This window comes from Danaus plexippus, chromosome 10, assembly GCF_018135715.1.
Source record: "Danaus plexippus chromosome 10, MEX_DaPlex, whole genome shotgun sequence".
NCBI classification, from domain to species: Eukaryota; Metazoa; Arthropoda; class Insecta; order Lepidoptera; family Nymphalidae; genus Danaus; species Danaus plexippus.
In genome coordinates, this window is record NC_083543.1 from 3,891,825 (window position 1) to 3,908,208 (window position 16,384).

The 16,384-nt window shown below is 30.3% G+C and overlaps 1 protein-coding gene and 1 long non-coding RNA gene across 4 annotated transcripts; one reads left to right on the forward strand and one right to left on the reverse strand.

Moving 5' to 3' along the window:
- The first annotated feature begins 722 nt into the window (after window positions 1-722).
- On the forward strand, window positions 723-12,425 carry LOC116766895 (probable E3 ubiquitin-protein ligase HERC4). 3 transcript variants are annotated; one of them, XM_032657032.2, is made up of 21 exons: window positions 723-1,017; window positions 1,225-1,396; window positions 1,485-1,721; window positions 1,839-1,995; window positions 2,363-2,471; window positions 3,311-3,442; window positions 5,166-5,348; window positions 5,659-5,682; window positions 5,917-5,988; window positions 6,255-6,443; window positions 6,893-7,072; window positions 7,262-7,396; window positions 7,759-7,920; window positions 8,172-8,348; window positions 8,578-8,844; window positions 9,005-9,182; window positions 9,540-9,718; window positions 9,836-10,027; window positions 10,254-10,396; window positions 10,770-10,878; window positions 11,359-12,425. In XM_032657032.2, exons 1-21 carry the CDS (start codon window positions 952-954, stop codon window positions 11,509-11,511), a joined length of 3,216 nt encoding a protein of 1,071 aa, XP_032512923.1. In that variant the 5' UTR covers window positions 723-951; the 3' UTR covers window positions 11,512-12,425. The 3 variants fall into 3 exon arrangements, with proteins under 3 accessions (XP_032512923.1, XP_032512924.1, XP_032512926.1); XM_032657033.2 differs by lacking the exon at window positions 5,917-5,988 and having other exon boundaries at window positions 724-1,017; XM_032657035.2 differs by lacking the exons at window positions 5,659-5,682; window positions 5,917-5,988 and having other exon boundaries at window positions 724-1,017.
- LOC133318940 (uncharacterized) lies at window positions 5,006-6,399 on the reverse strand. Its single transcript, XR_009752672.1, has 3 exons — window positions 6,262-6,399; window positions 5,899-6,005; window positions 5,006-5,367 (listed from the first exon to the last, which is right to left on the reverse strand). It is a non-coding gene; the product is annotated as an uncharacterized LOC133318940 (long non-coding RNA).
- Window positions 12,426-16,384: the final 3,959 nt, after the last annotated feature.

A 16,384-nucleotide genomic window follows, 5' to 3' on the forward strand; every position in this document is an offset into this window, starting at 1 on the left:
TTTGCCGTATTTATAAACTATCTGTTTAGTAGTCCACAGAATACTTTATTTACTATCACGTTATGATAGGAGTACTGTTGTGAGTTACTAAAAATGAAATAATTCAACATTATTTGTAATGAGTATCTTTGGTTAAAGTAAAAATATAAATTAAAATTAAACTTTAATATTTTTTACGATATTTAGCGAATAACAGAACAAAAGGCTAAGTGAGGAAATTACGAACTAAAAATTAAATAGAACAAAATTATTCTTATTATACGTTTTTTGAATGGATTTAATAAGATTAGTTGTTGTTAATAAAAAATGATTTTTTTTATTAACATTATTTAATTCCTAAAGGCGCTGTTGCAATTTTGTAGTACAATATTGAAATTAAGAAGGTTAAACAATTTTGACTTGACTTTGACAGGAACAACATTGTTGACAATATAGATTTTTCAGATCGAGATATTTTTATCGCATTTTGTGTTTGTTCGATTTTTTATTTATGATGCTTAATCAAATGTAAAATCATGTTGTTAAATGACAGAAATAATTAATAATACTCCTCAAAAAATGTTTTATATCATTAAAATTATTCAAATTGAATTTATTAAATTTATTTAAGTGAAACATTGCGAATCGAATGGATATCAATTCAGGAAAATCGAGTGGAAGCATTTATTCGAATAGTCTGTCGCTAATTGTAAATTGACAATTGACAATTTGTTTATTTGACATTAAGTATATACTGTGGTTGAAAACGAAGATTGTTCTCGATTAAACTTAAATTATTACAATATATTTTTAACCATGCTCAGGAAAAATCAATAGTTTAATGGAGCTATTTCAAGAAAAAAAAACAACAACAAAAACCAATCCTCATTTTTACTGGTTAATTTAATAAGCCGGAGTTATTATAAATACATACACGTTTTGTGATTTGTATTAAAAAAATATTTATATAAAATGTTTTGCTGGGGCAATGCAACTCATCATGAACTCTGTATTGAATGTCCCGGCAACCTTGACCTGGTGAGTGTATTGTGAAGTTGATTTTATTAAACTACAAAAATTGATTTATATATTATCATTGCATCATTAATAAAATTTTTGTTCTTTTATTTTCTATCATCAATTCATACATTTGTAAACTAAGTAGTGTTTTAGTTAACTTAATATTTTTAACAGGTAAAATGGATGATTTTTAATAATTTTTCAAAATAATCTGTTAATTTTAAGGTAATAAAGCCAACATTATCAAAATGGAAGGAGAGCAGCCATATTCAACAAATCTCAGCTGGAGAGTTCCATACATTGTATTTATCAAATAATGGTCATTTGTACACATGCGGCAGTAATGAAGTCGGCCAACTCGGCAGACAGACTAATTCAGCTGATGGAACATCTCCAGGTATATAAAAGAAATGGGTACATATAAGTTACATAAGTCAAAAGTACAGTTAGAACAAAACATATATGCCTATTGTTCTTCATTTCAGTTTTAGTAGACACATTTAAGGGATGCACATTATCAACTATAGCTTGTGGCTTACAACATTCAATGGCACTTGATGAATGGGGGCAACCATTTAGTTGGGGTTCTGACAGTATGGGTCAATTGGGTAGCAACTTAGGTTCACACGCCCAAGATAAACCTAAAATTATAAAAACCCTGGCTACAAAAAATGTGATTCAAGTTGCTTGCGGATCCTACCACACAGTAGTCTTAACAAATAGTAAGTTGCCTATTATATGATCTTTTATTATGAAGCTGATGTATGGATATTTATTCTTGCTAAACATTAAAAATAAACAGTATAAGGAACATTTATTTAGATTTAAATGTTATATAGATGGTGATCTTTATGCATGGGGAGCTAACAGTTATGGTCAATGTGGTCTGGGAAACAGATCAAACAAGGAAACCACCCCACAGGCCTTATCATCTATACTCGGAATACCAATAGCACTGATTGCTTGTGGCAGTAACCACACTTTTGCCTTATCACAGTGAGTATTTAAAATAAAAGTTTTCTGTCATGAAGTATTTTTAATAAAAAAGGCACAATAATGACTTGTAAGTCATTGAAGATTAGAGTATTAATAATATGGTATTCATTAAGTGTAATGAATGTTATAGAGTTTAATGTAAACTAGTAAATTCTATTGGATTGTGTTAGGATTTTCTTTAGTATTAAGAAACATGCATTAAAATATAATTTAAAGTATTTGTAATCTTAAATCTTATGTTTTAAGTATAAAATTAATTACAAATTTATTTTGGTGGTATGTCATTCTTTTAACTGTTTCTTAATTAGATATTTTGAATGAATGAAATTTTAACCAGAATAGCTCTTGATATGATATTAAATTTAAGGTCGGGTGCTGTTTTTGGATGGGGTAAAAATAGTCATGGACAACTGGGCTTGCAAGATAGAGAAAGTAGGTGCTATCCAACACATTTGAAGACATTAAGAAATGTTAAGGTAATATCTTCAAAGGCATTATTTAGTTCAAAGAATGGATAACATTTTTGTTGATATAAATGAAGTTATTTATTATTTAATGTTGTCATAATTAATTCATGAAAAGCCTCTGTTTATTTAAGAAATGTACAAAATATACATTAATACTGAAAGAGCTACAATCTTAATAAACAATTATTGAATTTAATAGTGGTAGAACATTTTACAAATTTATAGGATTGTTCTTTTCTATATCAAAATGAAGTAAAAAATACAAAATGTTAACAAAAAAAAAAAAAATATAATGAGATCTAAGATTTTCGCGAGTTTTATTAATTTAAATGAAACGAATATTTTTCGGATAAACTACGCGGATTTTTAAAATAATAAAAATCCGCCTAGTTTATCCGAAAAATATTCGTTTCATTAAAAAAAAAACTATATCATTGTTATTTTGTATTGCTGCAAGCCTTAACGGGATTTACCAAACAAAGTTCACCTTGACCTTCAAATCTACGTCATCACGATTACTATCAGTTCCTGTATTCTAACATTATTGTATTATAGAGATTGGGTGCGGTTGTTTTATAATTTGTAATAGTCATCATTTATTTGTCTATAAAAACAAATTAAATTATTACTGCCTCTTAATTAAGGCGAAGTTGCAATAGAACCGTCCATGCGCCATAAATTGCATAGACATTTACAAAACCAATTGACAAAAATATCCTCATTTTGTCTCAAAATTAAATATATGACTTTAATTTCGATATTGTTTCTTATGTCTTTACATATATACATATTTAATTGGTCATAATTTAATGTGACATTTGTCTATTGAGTATGTTTTTTGTTTCTAGGTTTGTCATATATCATGCGGCGAGGATTTTACAGCGTTCTTGACTCTAGACGGAGGTGTCTTCACGTGCGGTGCCGGCGAGTACGGTCAAACCGGACACGGTAATACTAAGGACGAACTGGTACCGAGGAAGGTAAGCAGAAAATACAATTATCATGCTTATGAGATCTAAGACTTTCGCGAGTATTCATTTTATATAAATAATGCTGGCGTTGATATCGTTTTATTTGTTATGCATTCTAGAATAACTTTTTCTATAATACTATTTTAAGTTATAAATTATTTGAACTTTTTTTTTTTAATAAAGACAACTTAGACATCCGAGGCTAAAGTAACTCTCACTCAGCTGAAATTTTGATATTTAGTATTGTGCAGGACGCCATTAGAAATAAAATTTAAACAGTCACCTATTGGAAACATGGAAAAAATATAACTCTTGAGTCTGACATCAATAAAAAGGGGTATTTCGCGTTTTCCAGCCAAAACGTAAGTTTTGTCATACATTTTGCTTACATTAAATATTGTTCTTTAGAAAATATTCTGGATACGTTTTCCCTGAGAGTCCACATTTCTGAGATCCAGAGATTCCCAGTGTTTTTAACGCGTTTTAATTGTCATATTATAAACATGTTCCCCCTCCACCTCTGAGGTGGTGTACTAAACGGGTTTTTCTAATATTTCTCTCCTGGTAAGCCTACTCCACGAGTCTGTTGTGATCCTCTTTAATTTGAAACGATCAAGTCAATTCTGAAGTTAATTAAAACTAGGGAAATTAACTCATCTCATTGATAATTGTCTAGTCTCCTTATTTCCTTCCCTTTCATGTCCTCGCGTCTAGTTATCAAATTAATCCTCAATTATTAGCGAGCCATATTGAAAATTGGTATTTTATATATAAAAATCTCGTGTCACAATGTACATTCCCTTATTCCTCCGAAAGGGCTTGACCGATTCTCATGAAATTTTGTGAGCATATTGAGTAGGTTTGAGAAACGGTCAACATCTATTTTTCATACCCTTTAGTGATAAGGGTTGTTGTTAATAGTTTGTTTAAACTTTTTTTTTTGAACGTAATTTTTTGTTTTTCTTTTTTTATAATGTGGCATCAAAAAATACATACAACCCTAAATTTTTGCTTTTTTATCACCAACCCCTATTTTTTTATATATATGTAAACACAATACGAGTGTATGTTTGTTTCGGCTAATATCTAAAATGGCTGAACCGCGTTTACCGGGACTGATGACAGGTAGCTGATGTAAAAAAAAGTAACTGAGGATACTTTTTTCAAGATCCCTAACGACCATCCCGAAATTAAAACGAGCGAGTGGGAGGCAGGGCGCATACGGAGCTTTAAAGTTTTGTCATAGTTTCTTATTATCATTCTTACGCAGACGGAGTCGCGGGTAACAGCTAGTATTCTATATAATAAAACAATCCAATGTTTCCGTATCACTTTACCACAATATAAGTACAACTCATTTTATAATTGCAAAAATTGTGTTTAGCAGTTTTTCCGGTTAAGAGACTAAAATTTTAACTCGTATTTAAGTAGGTTTTTTAGACTAATAAAACATATTTAGTTTCTGTCCCTGTACCATAAGTTCGCCTGGTCAAACTGATTACCTTGCGTTGCCAGTTTCTTATTCATAAACCTATGTTTAACTATGATGTACCGAGATTTATGAAAATAATGTTGAAATGCTTTTTATTCAGTTTATTGATACCAATAGGTGTCAAGCCTACAGATCCTCATGACGATAGTTTTAGCTAAACAAGATGAATAACAAAATGTATTAACATTGTTTTATTAAGTTTTAAAAAAGACTAGTTCAAAATTCCAAATTCAAATTCAGGTGATGGAACTGATGGGTAGCACAGTCACTCAGGTCGCGTGCGGCCGTCGACACATGTTATGCCGCGTGGGGGAGCGTATCCTGGCGTGTGGGTACGGAGCCCGGGGTCAATTGGGATGTCCGCACATGGCCTTCGCCCTCGTCCCAACACCAGTGACCTTCACGCCAAATGACGAGTCTCCAGTCAGTTTGTTTTGTTATCCTATGTAGAACATAACAGAAAGGTCTAGAAAGTATTATTGAGTAATAAAAAGTATGATCTAGTCATATGGAATAGCTATGACAGTTTGGTAGAAAGTATTGCTTATGTCATTACTAAATAAGAAAAAAATAATAATCATAAAACCATGTCCATATATTCTACATTAACTTGACTTGGTGCTCACACAAAAAATATTGTTTTAATAAATTAATACGACTTCAATTGTGTTATTATGTACGTGCATTGTATTTGCTATTGCTTATTATAATGAGGTATGTTATCTTTACACAGACTGAACCCTGTGGGAAGGATCAGGTGAATAAGAAATATGTATTAAAATTTGTTACATTACATATTGTAGTTGTAGTAGGAAGTAGTTAGTATTAGTTATTTATTTATGAAATTTCACCTATACATAGCAGGAAAAATATATGTATTATTTCTTTCTACCGCCAATCATTACTTTCTTTAATGACTCATATAGCGCACATTCAAACCGAAGTGATTTTGGTAAACTTGAATTTTACTTACCCAAAGTATTCTTCTTAGCCAAGGAAGAAATCCAAGATGGAGAGTTCTGTGGTATTGCATAAGTCTGGTGCCGGCACCTCCAAACTTAATGTTGAGTTATGACTATGCTATTATATAATATTATTGTATATATTTATATATACAGTTGTTTTGTATATAGAACTTAAAGTAAAAAAATTCATACTACTTTTATCAGTTAGCTTATTTACTTAGATATCTTCTTGCAATACAGAACAATGATATAATATATGTACTTCTCGTTAGTTTTTCACTAGTGTAGTTAGTGATTTTCACGTGTTAGTAGTACAAGTATATTAAGAATTGATAAAAAATTAATTAAAATTTAATAATTTCAGTTCTCACCAGAGATATTCAGTGGTCCGGTGAAGGTGTTTGCTGGTGGAGATCACAGCTTCCTTATTCTGAACAGTGAGAAATCTCCGGCAGACAGTCGAGTGGCCGATGCCAGTAAACAAATACTGTCACTTAGTAATGCCAAGCTCGTCCCATGTCTGGTGTTCAAGAATAACGATGTCGTTAGTCAGGTAAACTATATAATAATACCGTTGTAACTTTGTTGATTAATTATAATATAATTATAGAAACTGTTGCCTAGAAAACTAGCGATGAAAGTATGGAATCGTTTGTTTTTTTAATTATTTTCCTATACTAAATTTCATAGAAATATAATAGAATTTGGTAGCGCCTATGTTAATAGGTAAATTAATATAAAAAATATATAAACCTCATGTATAACATAGTTCTGCCGTTCTTCTGTTCTGTTAAAGTTCAAGTTTGAAATGTTTCATGATGTTAGTTCTGTTTAAATGTTATTGAAAAAGTATTTACTGTATCTAAATTTTGCTTTTTTTTGTTACACTTTGGTGCTACACGTTCGGTACCAGCTAGCTTCATAAAGAGATACATATGCTCTTGCGAATAACACTATATTGTTTTAATAATAATAAACATAACAATTTTATGTGTATTTAAGGACTTAATGGCCTACCTGGAGACGGTATTCGGCTCATTGGGTTGTATCAATAGTTCTTTTCTGTTGCCTCAAAATGGACACTTTGGTTGCAACACTAAGGTGCCAGGTGTTGATTTAAAGAAAGCTGAGGAGGCTTTTACATTGATTAGTAGAATTGAGAATTTAACTATACAGGAACTGGTAAGTCATTCCTTTTAATGCATACACATTATATTAATTGTAATGCTCATGTCTTAATGATTCTATTGAAACCATTTATTTTTCCACATTCTTTTCGTGCTAGATATATTCTAAGATTACTGAAAAATTCTTTGAGTAATTCGTAATATGAATTATTGACTTTGTACATTATTGCTTCTCCTTCAACAGATATTCAACAATTTAACGGAGAATATTATAAAGAAAGTGAAGGTGTCCCCACCAGATGCAGAGGCCTTGAGAGTTTTCTTATTACTGCCACTATACCATGAGATGAGGAATCCTCGCAGACATCCTGAGCTCCAGGTGGATATGCTTTTTAATATATGTACATCTGTTACACTTAAACTCCAAAACTATCTGCGGATTTAAAAGGTTATCGTAGTACAGATAATGATTTATATCTTCACAATGCATAAAGGTAGAAATGTGCAGGCTTATTCTTGCTTTTTCAATTATATTATCATCTGATATTAAGTTATTATTATATCTGATATCACTAAATGTCTATACTTTATAAACAGATTTGTTCTAGATTCCTATAGTCTTTAAGTATTGTTGTAATAAAGTTAGTACTATTACGAAAGGCGTTTATTTGATCTTCCGTGGTCTTAATTTCTCGTATACTGTCAGGTCTTCATTACTAATTCATTCTCTGGTGATTTCAGGGTCCATTCGCTGAGGCTTTCAACAATTTATCGACTCACCCTCAGCGTATAGTGCAGTTGTGGTGGGAGGCTCAGTCTACTGATTACTTTGAGATGCTGGTTGACATCTTTAAGAGCGTCATCGTGTACGAGCTCATGCAGCCGGTGGTTAGAACCATTAAGGTATATTTACGACTATACCTGAGACTTTTGCTAGCTAATTTAACATATATATATATATATTATTTTATGTTTTACCAAATGTTTTGATTACTCTCCATGATCATGTCGTCTTTCCGTGATCAAAGTTACTGCAAAGTAATCGTCACGTATAAAAACATAGCTTAGAATATGTATATATAATACACATGATCAATATTATTATTATTTTTTGCTATATAACAAGAAAGATAAAATACCAAGGACGTTTTCAGAAAATCTATTTCACCAAGAGCATGGTCCAGATATTAAACACGTTGACATCATTGAATAAAATAAATTTCACGAATCCAAAGAATCCCAAGATACCAGCTGAGTGTTTCTATATTGAGAACCTTTGTAACTACGTCGACATCGCAGCAGACTATATCAACTGGCTGTCGGATCAAGACGTGAGTAATGTTCATTATTATTATTAGTTATTATTTTGTTAATGCAAACAAAATTTTACGTTTGTATAGTTGTAGACATTACTTTTACTCTTCAGTTACAAGGCTGCCTTTATGTGATACGAATTAGTTCTTAAGTTTAATATCTCTTGATGCGAAAAGTGTGAATAAAATGATATATTTAATAGGAATGTTGTCATAATTAATACATATAATATTAAACTATTCACAGTCGTCCCAGCCACATCTGTGTAACTACGCGTTCCTGTTTGATGTCCAATGCAAATCTCTACTATTGAAAATCGATCAGCAAGTGCAAATGCAAATCGCCGTGAATCTGGTGACAACACAAATATTCTCACGTCTCTTTATGGATCCGACTTACGAATATCAAAGGGATCAATTTCTCATATTGACAGTGTCGAGAAATCATTTAGTAAGGGACACGATGCTGCAAATAAGCAATCATGATACATCCCAATTGAAGAAACCTCTAAGAGTAAGTTACAACAATTATTTGTGAATTTAAAAAGAATCAAACAAACTACTAATAGTAATAAAACATTAATGTTTTCATATCTAATATAATTTTGTTATCTTTGACTGTAAACTCCTAGACTATATCGAGTGAAACTAAACTTAGTATGTATATGTTTAAGGTAGAATTTGTAGGCGAAGAGGCCGAGGACGCTGGTGGCGTTAAAAAGGAATTCTTTATGTTATTATTAAAAGAAATATTCGATCCAGTGTACGGAATGTTCAAACAGTCGGAGGAGACGAATATGATATGGTTCTCAAACAACCCCTTCGAGGACGAGGTCATGTACTACTTGATAGGTAACATACAAAAAATTACAAATTATTCGTCACATAATACACTTGCAATTAAATTTATTCTCTGTGAATTTATTTATTTTCTAAGAAAGTCATAATCAAAATTTAAATTTAAAAGGCTGCTACATTAAATGACTTGCTTGAAACCGATCACGTGCATCTTTGATCACGTGGTCAAGCATAAACATGATTATTTTTATAGTGAACTGTTATGAAAATCATACACAGTATTAAATGCCACGGAGAACTGATACAAAAATATATATATACAGTTATGTAACAACAGTTGGCTAACATTCAATATATTAAGATATATATGTATATATTTAATTATTTACAAGAACAAAATACATTTTGCAGGAGCTATATACGGTCTAGCGATATACAATTCAATAATCATCTACGTACCATTCCCACTAGTGCTGTACAAGAAACTGTTAGGTGAATCTGTTATGTTAGACGACCTATCTGATCTGTATCCGACGCTGGCCAGCAATCTGAAACACTTATTGGATTATCCCGACGAGGATGTCGAAGAGGTACATACAAATTTATAAAAAAAACTAATTCATAATGACCAAAATAGATCTAACATATATTATGATGATTTTACTTAGATTTAATTATTTTTTTACCATAATATAATTTTGTTGTAGGTGTTCAGTTTGTGTTTCGCTGTGAACACTGAGGTCTTCGATCAAATACAAGTTCATCCTCTCAAGAAGAATGGTGAGAACATTTCAGTGACACATGAGAATAAGAACGAGTATGTTGATCTGTACGTTGATTTTCTTCTGAACAAATCTGTGGAAAACCAGTTCAGAGCTTTCAATCAAGGATTTCAAAAGGTAAAGTATGAATAGTTTACATTTTTAAATTTAGAATTAAATAACAATTATCATCTAACTCACTGTGTTCTGTTTTAACTGGTTGGTACTAAGTTAATTTCAAATTCATTTTATTGACAATACAGAACAGTGCAAACATATTTGTGAATAAACCATAGACATATTATAAGCATAGAATTTTATAAAAGAAAATAACATATACCCAAAAATAAAATTTTATTGGCAGGTATGTGGCGGTAGAATAATAAAGCTCTTCAGATCCCACGAGTTACAGTCCGTGGTGATAGGGAACGAGGAATACGACTGGGAGATGTTTGAGAACAACTGCGAGTACAAGAACGGGTACACGGCTACTGACCCGCAGATAAGGTGACGTATAATGTTTATATAATAGTTTAAATTTAGAATATTATCAAAAATCCTTAGTTTCAAAAGCTATTAAAGTCTTTTTGGTTTTTTTTAAGTAGGTATATATGTATTACCAAAAAAACCTGTTATTCTTCTCAAGAAATAATGTAAACGTTATGATATTTTATAAGTATGTTATCTATTCTCGTCTGTATATCGTTTTCTTATCTGTGGTAGTATGCTAGTAATGAAATGTCGTTTTTATTATAAATCAAACATATGTGTTTATACCAAAATATTAAAAGGACATACTGTGGCAGCTGTTACTAATATTTTTTCTTATTAGAAATGTCATCATCTTCTGGATTGTATTAATATTCAGTTATTTTTAAAGATGGTTCTGGGAGGTTTTCCACGAGCTGCCGCTAGAAGATAAAAAGAAATTCCTATTATTCCTTACTGGCAGTGACCGCGTTCCCATTCAAGGAATGAGAGACATAAAGGTAATATTAAGATTAAAGCATTGTTAAATAGAAAATATAAAAAGCTAGTGTTGAAGTATTTTCTATTTAACTTTATGTTATTCACAAAATAATAGACTTATACGTCGGAAATTATTAGTTAACTATTGACATGTAAGTTAAGATACTATATATATCAATACATATAACAAAGTCCCCTCACGGCGTCAGTCTGTCTGTCTGTTCGCGATAAACGGAAAAACTACTTCACCAATTGTCAAACAGTTATCCCCGCTCAATAGCGTGATCGAGGAAGGTTTTAGTATATAATTTGTTAAGTTTTTGTATTTACTTGTGATGTGATAAATATATCTGAATAAAATTTGATGTAATTGAGTATACATCACCTAAACCTATCCATTGATTTTATTGTCTATGTGAAATGTCTATGTTAATAATTAGTGTCTGAACGACCCATACATAAAATCACATTATTAATATATATCATAATAACGTTTATAGATAAGGATCCAGCCAGTAGCTGACGACAGATTCTTCCCAGTGGCTCACACGTGCTTCAACCTTCTAGACCTCCCTCGATACCAGACCAAAGAAAGACTCAAATATCACTTACTGATGGCGATACAACAGACGCAGGGTTTCTCGCTAGTATAGACGCAAACCAATTTTTATTTTATCAAAGATAAAAAAAAAGGGATTTAGTAAATCTTTCTTAAAGACCTATGAACTAACAGATTTTTTTATCTATGACATAGATTAAAAATTTCTAACATAACATTGCCATTGCTCAATGTTTATTTATCTGTAACAAAACAAACGGCCATTATTATTTAGGAAAAGGTTATTTTGGTATATTATTCAAAAAAAAAAAAACAGGAAAATTTTGATTCTATAAATTAAAGACTTTCTAAATAAATGTTTACAGATAATAATATGTAGTTATAAATAATCTGCATTTAAATGTGAAAAATATATTAATTGTATTTATAGCTGTTTTAAATTTATCTCTTATGTTGAATTGAAAAACATGAGTTGAATGAGTTTGAAAGAACGTAATGACATGATTTTATTTAGGTTTATACTTTGTTAAATTAATGTGATAGATAAGGCTCTGTTGAAGATCATGTGTTTTTTTTTTTGTTAGGACATGTCATAATTATTTGAAAATTATTATTAAAACAATGTAATGTATTTCAGTCACAAAAAAAAATGTTGTATAAATTATTATTATAAGAAAAATGGCTTGGATGAAAACAATGAAGGATTGGGCCTTTAAAATTCGAAGTTGTTAACTCCCCTGTGGAAAAAGTCTTATAAATTCTGATACAAAACAGCTAACTGGGTATCAGAAATTATCAGTGAAAAAAATATTTATAATATTGAAAAAAATTTCTGATACAGATTTCTATAAGAATTTATCAGTTATGAGAATTTATGAGACCGTTTCCACAGGGTCATTCTTAGCAACGATAATGTTCTTAAATAAAACGAATGTGATTTTTTTTTAGAAATAATTATTTTTTGAAATAACTGTTATTATAACTTTAAATAAATCAGAATTGTATATATGTTTTGTTTTATTACTCGATGTTGATATTTTAGGACGTCTCTCAAGTATTCTAAAGGAATGAAGTAATGCATTTACTGGTTTATACTATACTATACTATACTATACTATACTATAAATGTGTCGGTAGGATATATATTTATTTCTTGAAAATTTGTTGTAGTCGATTATACAATGTTCCCTTATATTATTTAGAGCGTCCTTTATAAAAAAAGTTTAGTTGAATTATGCTAGTCGATAGTCATTACAGAGGTTACCTCAACATAACATCTGTGATAGATATCGAAATTTTATAATACTGGGACAATACTATATGTTAATGCTATATAGTTTGCACATGTACATGGCTCCTGACTGTATTTACCTCGGCTAGGCTTTGTCTCTAGTTATTTATGCACTGTGGTGTTGTGGTCCGGTGTGTACACTATGTATGTATATGTTAAATAAAAATATTTTTATATAAAAACAAAACTTGTTTGCTTTTTGGATACTTCATCTTGTTGTCTTCAGTTCAATATTTATGTTATTTTACTGTTACTTTGTAAGTTAATTTAAAATTTAACATTAATATTTGTATTTTGGGAATTCTTGCTATTGTCAGATATAGCAGGCACTTGCTGTCTTGACTTGCCTCTTTCAAGAAACGTCTTAAAATGTGACGAATAAAATGAATGTTAAAATGTAAGTCATCTCCTAATTTATAATAATTATTAATTGAGAAATAAAAATTAATATTTATGTGTTTAGAATAAAGATGTATTATCTTTAATGTTTTTCATGGAATTCTTCATAAATTTTATTTTTTTTTTTGTTTTAGACAGTAATAAAACGTTACTGCCTCTAAAGTCTTGCATTGCTAGTTTCCACGTTGCATCCTTAATATCCGCGTTAAATAATAATTAAAATAAAAAAATTCATAACTCAAAAGTTAAGTAAATAAGTTAAGGATAGACCTCATTGTACAGAATATTACGGGTTATTCGGATTAAGTAAGATATATATTTATAAATCAGAATTTATAATATTAATATTTTTTTGTAATTTTAGAAATTGTAACTTCACATATCCAAATATAAAAACAGAATAAACCAACCAGAAACCAACAGCGCCTTTTATATATATAGAGTCAAATATATAAGGATTTAATATTTAAAAAAACGTGGTTTTTAACTTAAGAAGTCTTGGATAATACATATTTGTTCGTAATGACTGAAAACTCTAACCTAAACATAAGTAAAAAAATCAAATTTATAGAATTTGACAAACATTAATGAATGTATGAGCTGAAATTCTGTAGTTTTGCTATCCTTTTAATTTCGTCATTGTTACATTTTTTTATAAGTTGCCTGTATTCGATAAGTTTCAAAATTAAGGTTGTCTGGCCAACAGCAAATCAGACTTTTTCGGACTATCCAGCGTTGTTTTTAGGTCGTGAAATTTTCGTTTCTTTGGGAACAGATCTTTTATTTCCGATGGCAAAATTAACAAGATCGAGAGAGCGAATGCCCATTATACCTTATAACCTTTTGACTTTTCGTTCATATTTTTTGAAAGTAACGTCCATGAAAGAGGAATGGAAAATATTGAAGGTACAACCGTCGACTTATCTACAACGCATTTAATACTATAACCATTTCCTTACGTTCCTGGCAAACAAAAATATTAATTTATTGAATGATAAAAAAATATTTTGATTTAAAAGAAAACCTTTCGTTTTCAAAAACAACAACAACATACGAACACAGGAACTAAAAAGCAAAGAAAGTATTTTACACATATGCTATATATACTATTTCATAACTTAACCTGTCTTATAATAAATCTCCTATAACTATAAATTAAATAAATAATAAGTTAGACATTCTCTGGCATACACGTAGCCCGGATTTGAGTCCAGCAGACTTTTTCTTTCTTATGAGGTTACCTAATGTCTACGAAATAAATCAGAGGTAAATTGATGGTCTAAAAGGAAATATCTGGCAAGAAACGTCAAGCATTTCAGAGCGTACTTGCCGTGGAGAAATAGAAAAATTTAGTCGTCGTTTAAAGGAGTGCCAAGAACGAAATGGAGCATATTTAGATGAAGTCATTTTTTTTTCAATAATTTACTTTTGATGTAAACTATTAAACAATAAACAAAAGTTTACAGACACCCTGTATAAACAGCAAATTATCTAAAGAGACAATAGAATAATCCAATGTATATTATTATATAATTATCAATAAATGGCTACCGAACAAGACGCCTAAGCAAGCAGAATATTGATTGTCGCTTATTTATAACGGCTTTTAAACAAATCAGCAGAAGAACGCAAGCGTTGATTGTCTTTGCCTTGGCTATGACTTGATTTGACTTTGCCTTGCCTTCACTTGGGCATCTAACTACCCAAGTAATTCTCACTGAAATAGGAGAAGAGGGAAAGATTCTTCTCAATAATATGCGTGCCCGCGAGAGAAGAAATTTCAAATATGCTGAACAATTAAAGTCAACAACAATTTCTTTGGTTTTTCTAAATATTTTTTGATAACTCCCAATTTTTAGAGGATTCAATTATTGTACCCTGACTTGGTGACTATGGGACCACCTGGGGGGTGTAACCTCCAGATAAAAATAGCATTTCTTAAATCGATCCAGGAGTATTCGAGAAATCGGGGCACATACATAAAAAAAATAAGAACACGAATTGAGAGTCTCCTCCTTTTTTAATTTCGGTTAAAAAGTGCAAAGCATCGCTGTCTGTACGTGGAAGACGAACGATAAAAATATTATTGGGAGCATTATCAACGTAAATACAACCAAAAAATAAATAGTTAGACCATTTGTCTATGCGTTTGTGTAAGCAAAATCAAAAACGTCTTTTCCAATTTGGATGTGGGTTTCGCTAATATATTGTGGTATCTTAACATTTAATTATTATTTAATGTCAATCGGCTCATAAATAAAAAAATATGATAATTTAAAGAAGTGCGTCGAACATATTTGAGTAATTAATTCATATGATTATTATTTCTTTGCTCTGTAGCTTATATGGAATTTTTACTTAATATAAAATTATGATTGTAAGATATAAATACTTAGGCATACTGAAAAACATGGGCACAAAATTTTCATTTTTAATAACTGATGTAGATTTATCTGGGGTTTATATAATCAATCGCACGAAATAGGGCTCAGCTTAGACTGAACATTTGTAGGTCGTCCACAAACCGTTGTGTGTAAAACGAGTCCAGTCACGGCGTTGCCCTATAGGCTATAGCTGTCAAATATTATATTATTATTATTGTATATAGATTCTTTGTACTTGTATGTTAATTTGTTTCAAAATAAGGTTAACACGTCCTAAAAGTCCAGCTAATATATATACAATAAAAATGAAAACGGTCACTGTCTAGACCTGAATGATATACTTACTATAAATTATAAACTTGTGGTTTTAAACAGCATATGAGGCTCTGTTTCGTATTGGCATCCTAGCATCCATGATCCAAGTATCCTAGCAGTTCTTAGGCTTTCATGCTCAATGTTCATACATCTAATATATTGTACTGATAGCATTATAGTAAAGGTTTTTGTAGTGTTAAATGTATTAAATTTCTAAGTTGATTAAACATTAAAAATCCACAATCTAATAGAATGAAAAACTTTAAAAATATGATAGGTATTTCAATTTAACTGCTGGTGTTCCAAATTCATTTCTTATAACCAACTTTATCTATTCGTGCTAAAGATTTTATGCTTTGTTTTTTACTGGCTTTGATTTCCGTCTTACATTAGCTTTTAAAATAATGTCTGAAATTAGTTATCCTCAATTTAGGAACAAATAATGTTTCTTTGGAGCAAAAATTTTTTTCTGTATATAATACAAATCCAGAAAACTTGAAAGCAAATACGTTGGAAATAAATAATTAAATAGATGGCTTATTTAGTTTTTTATTGTTGAATCAAATAAATGAAAGATA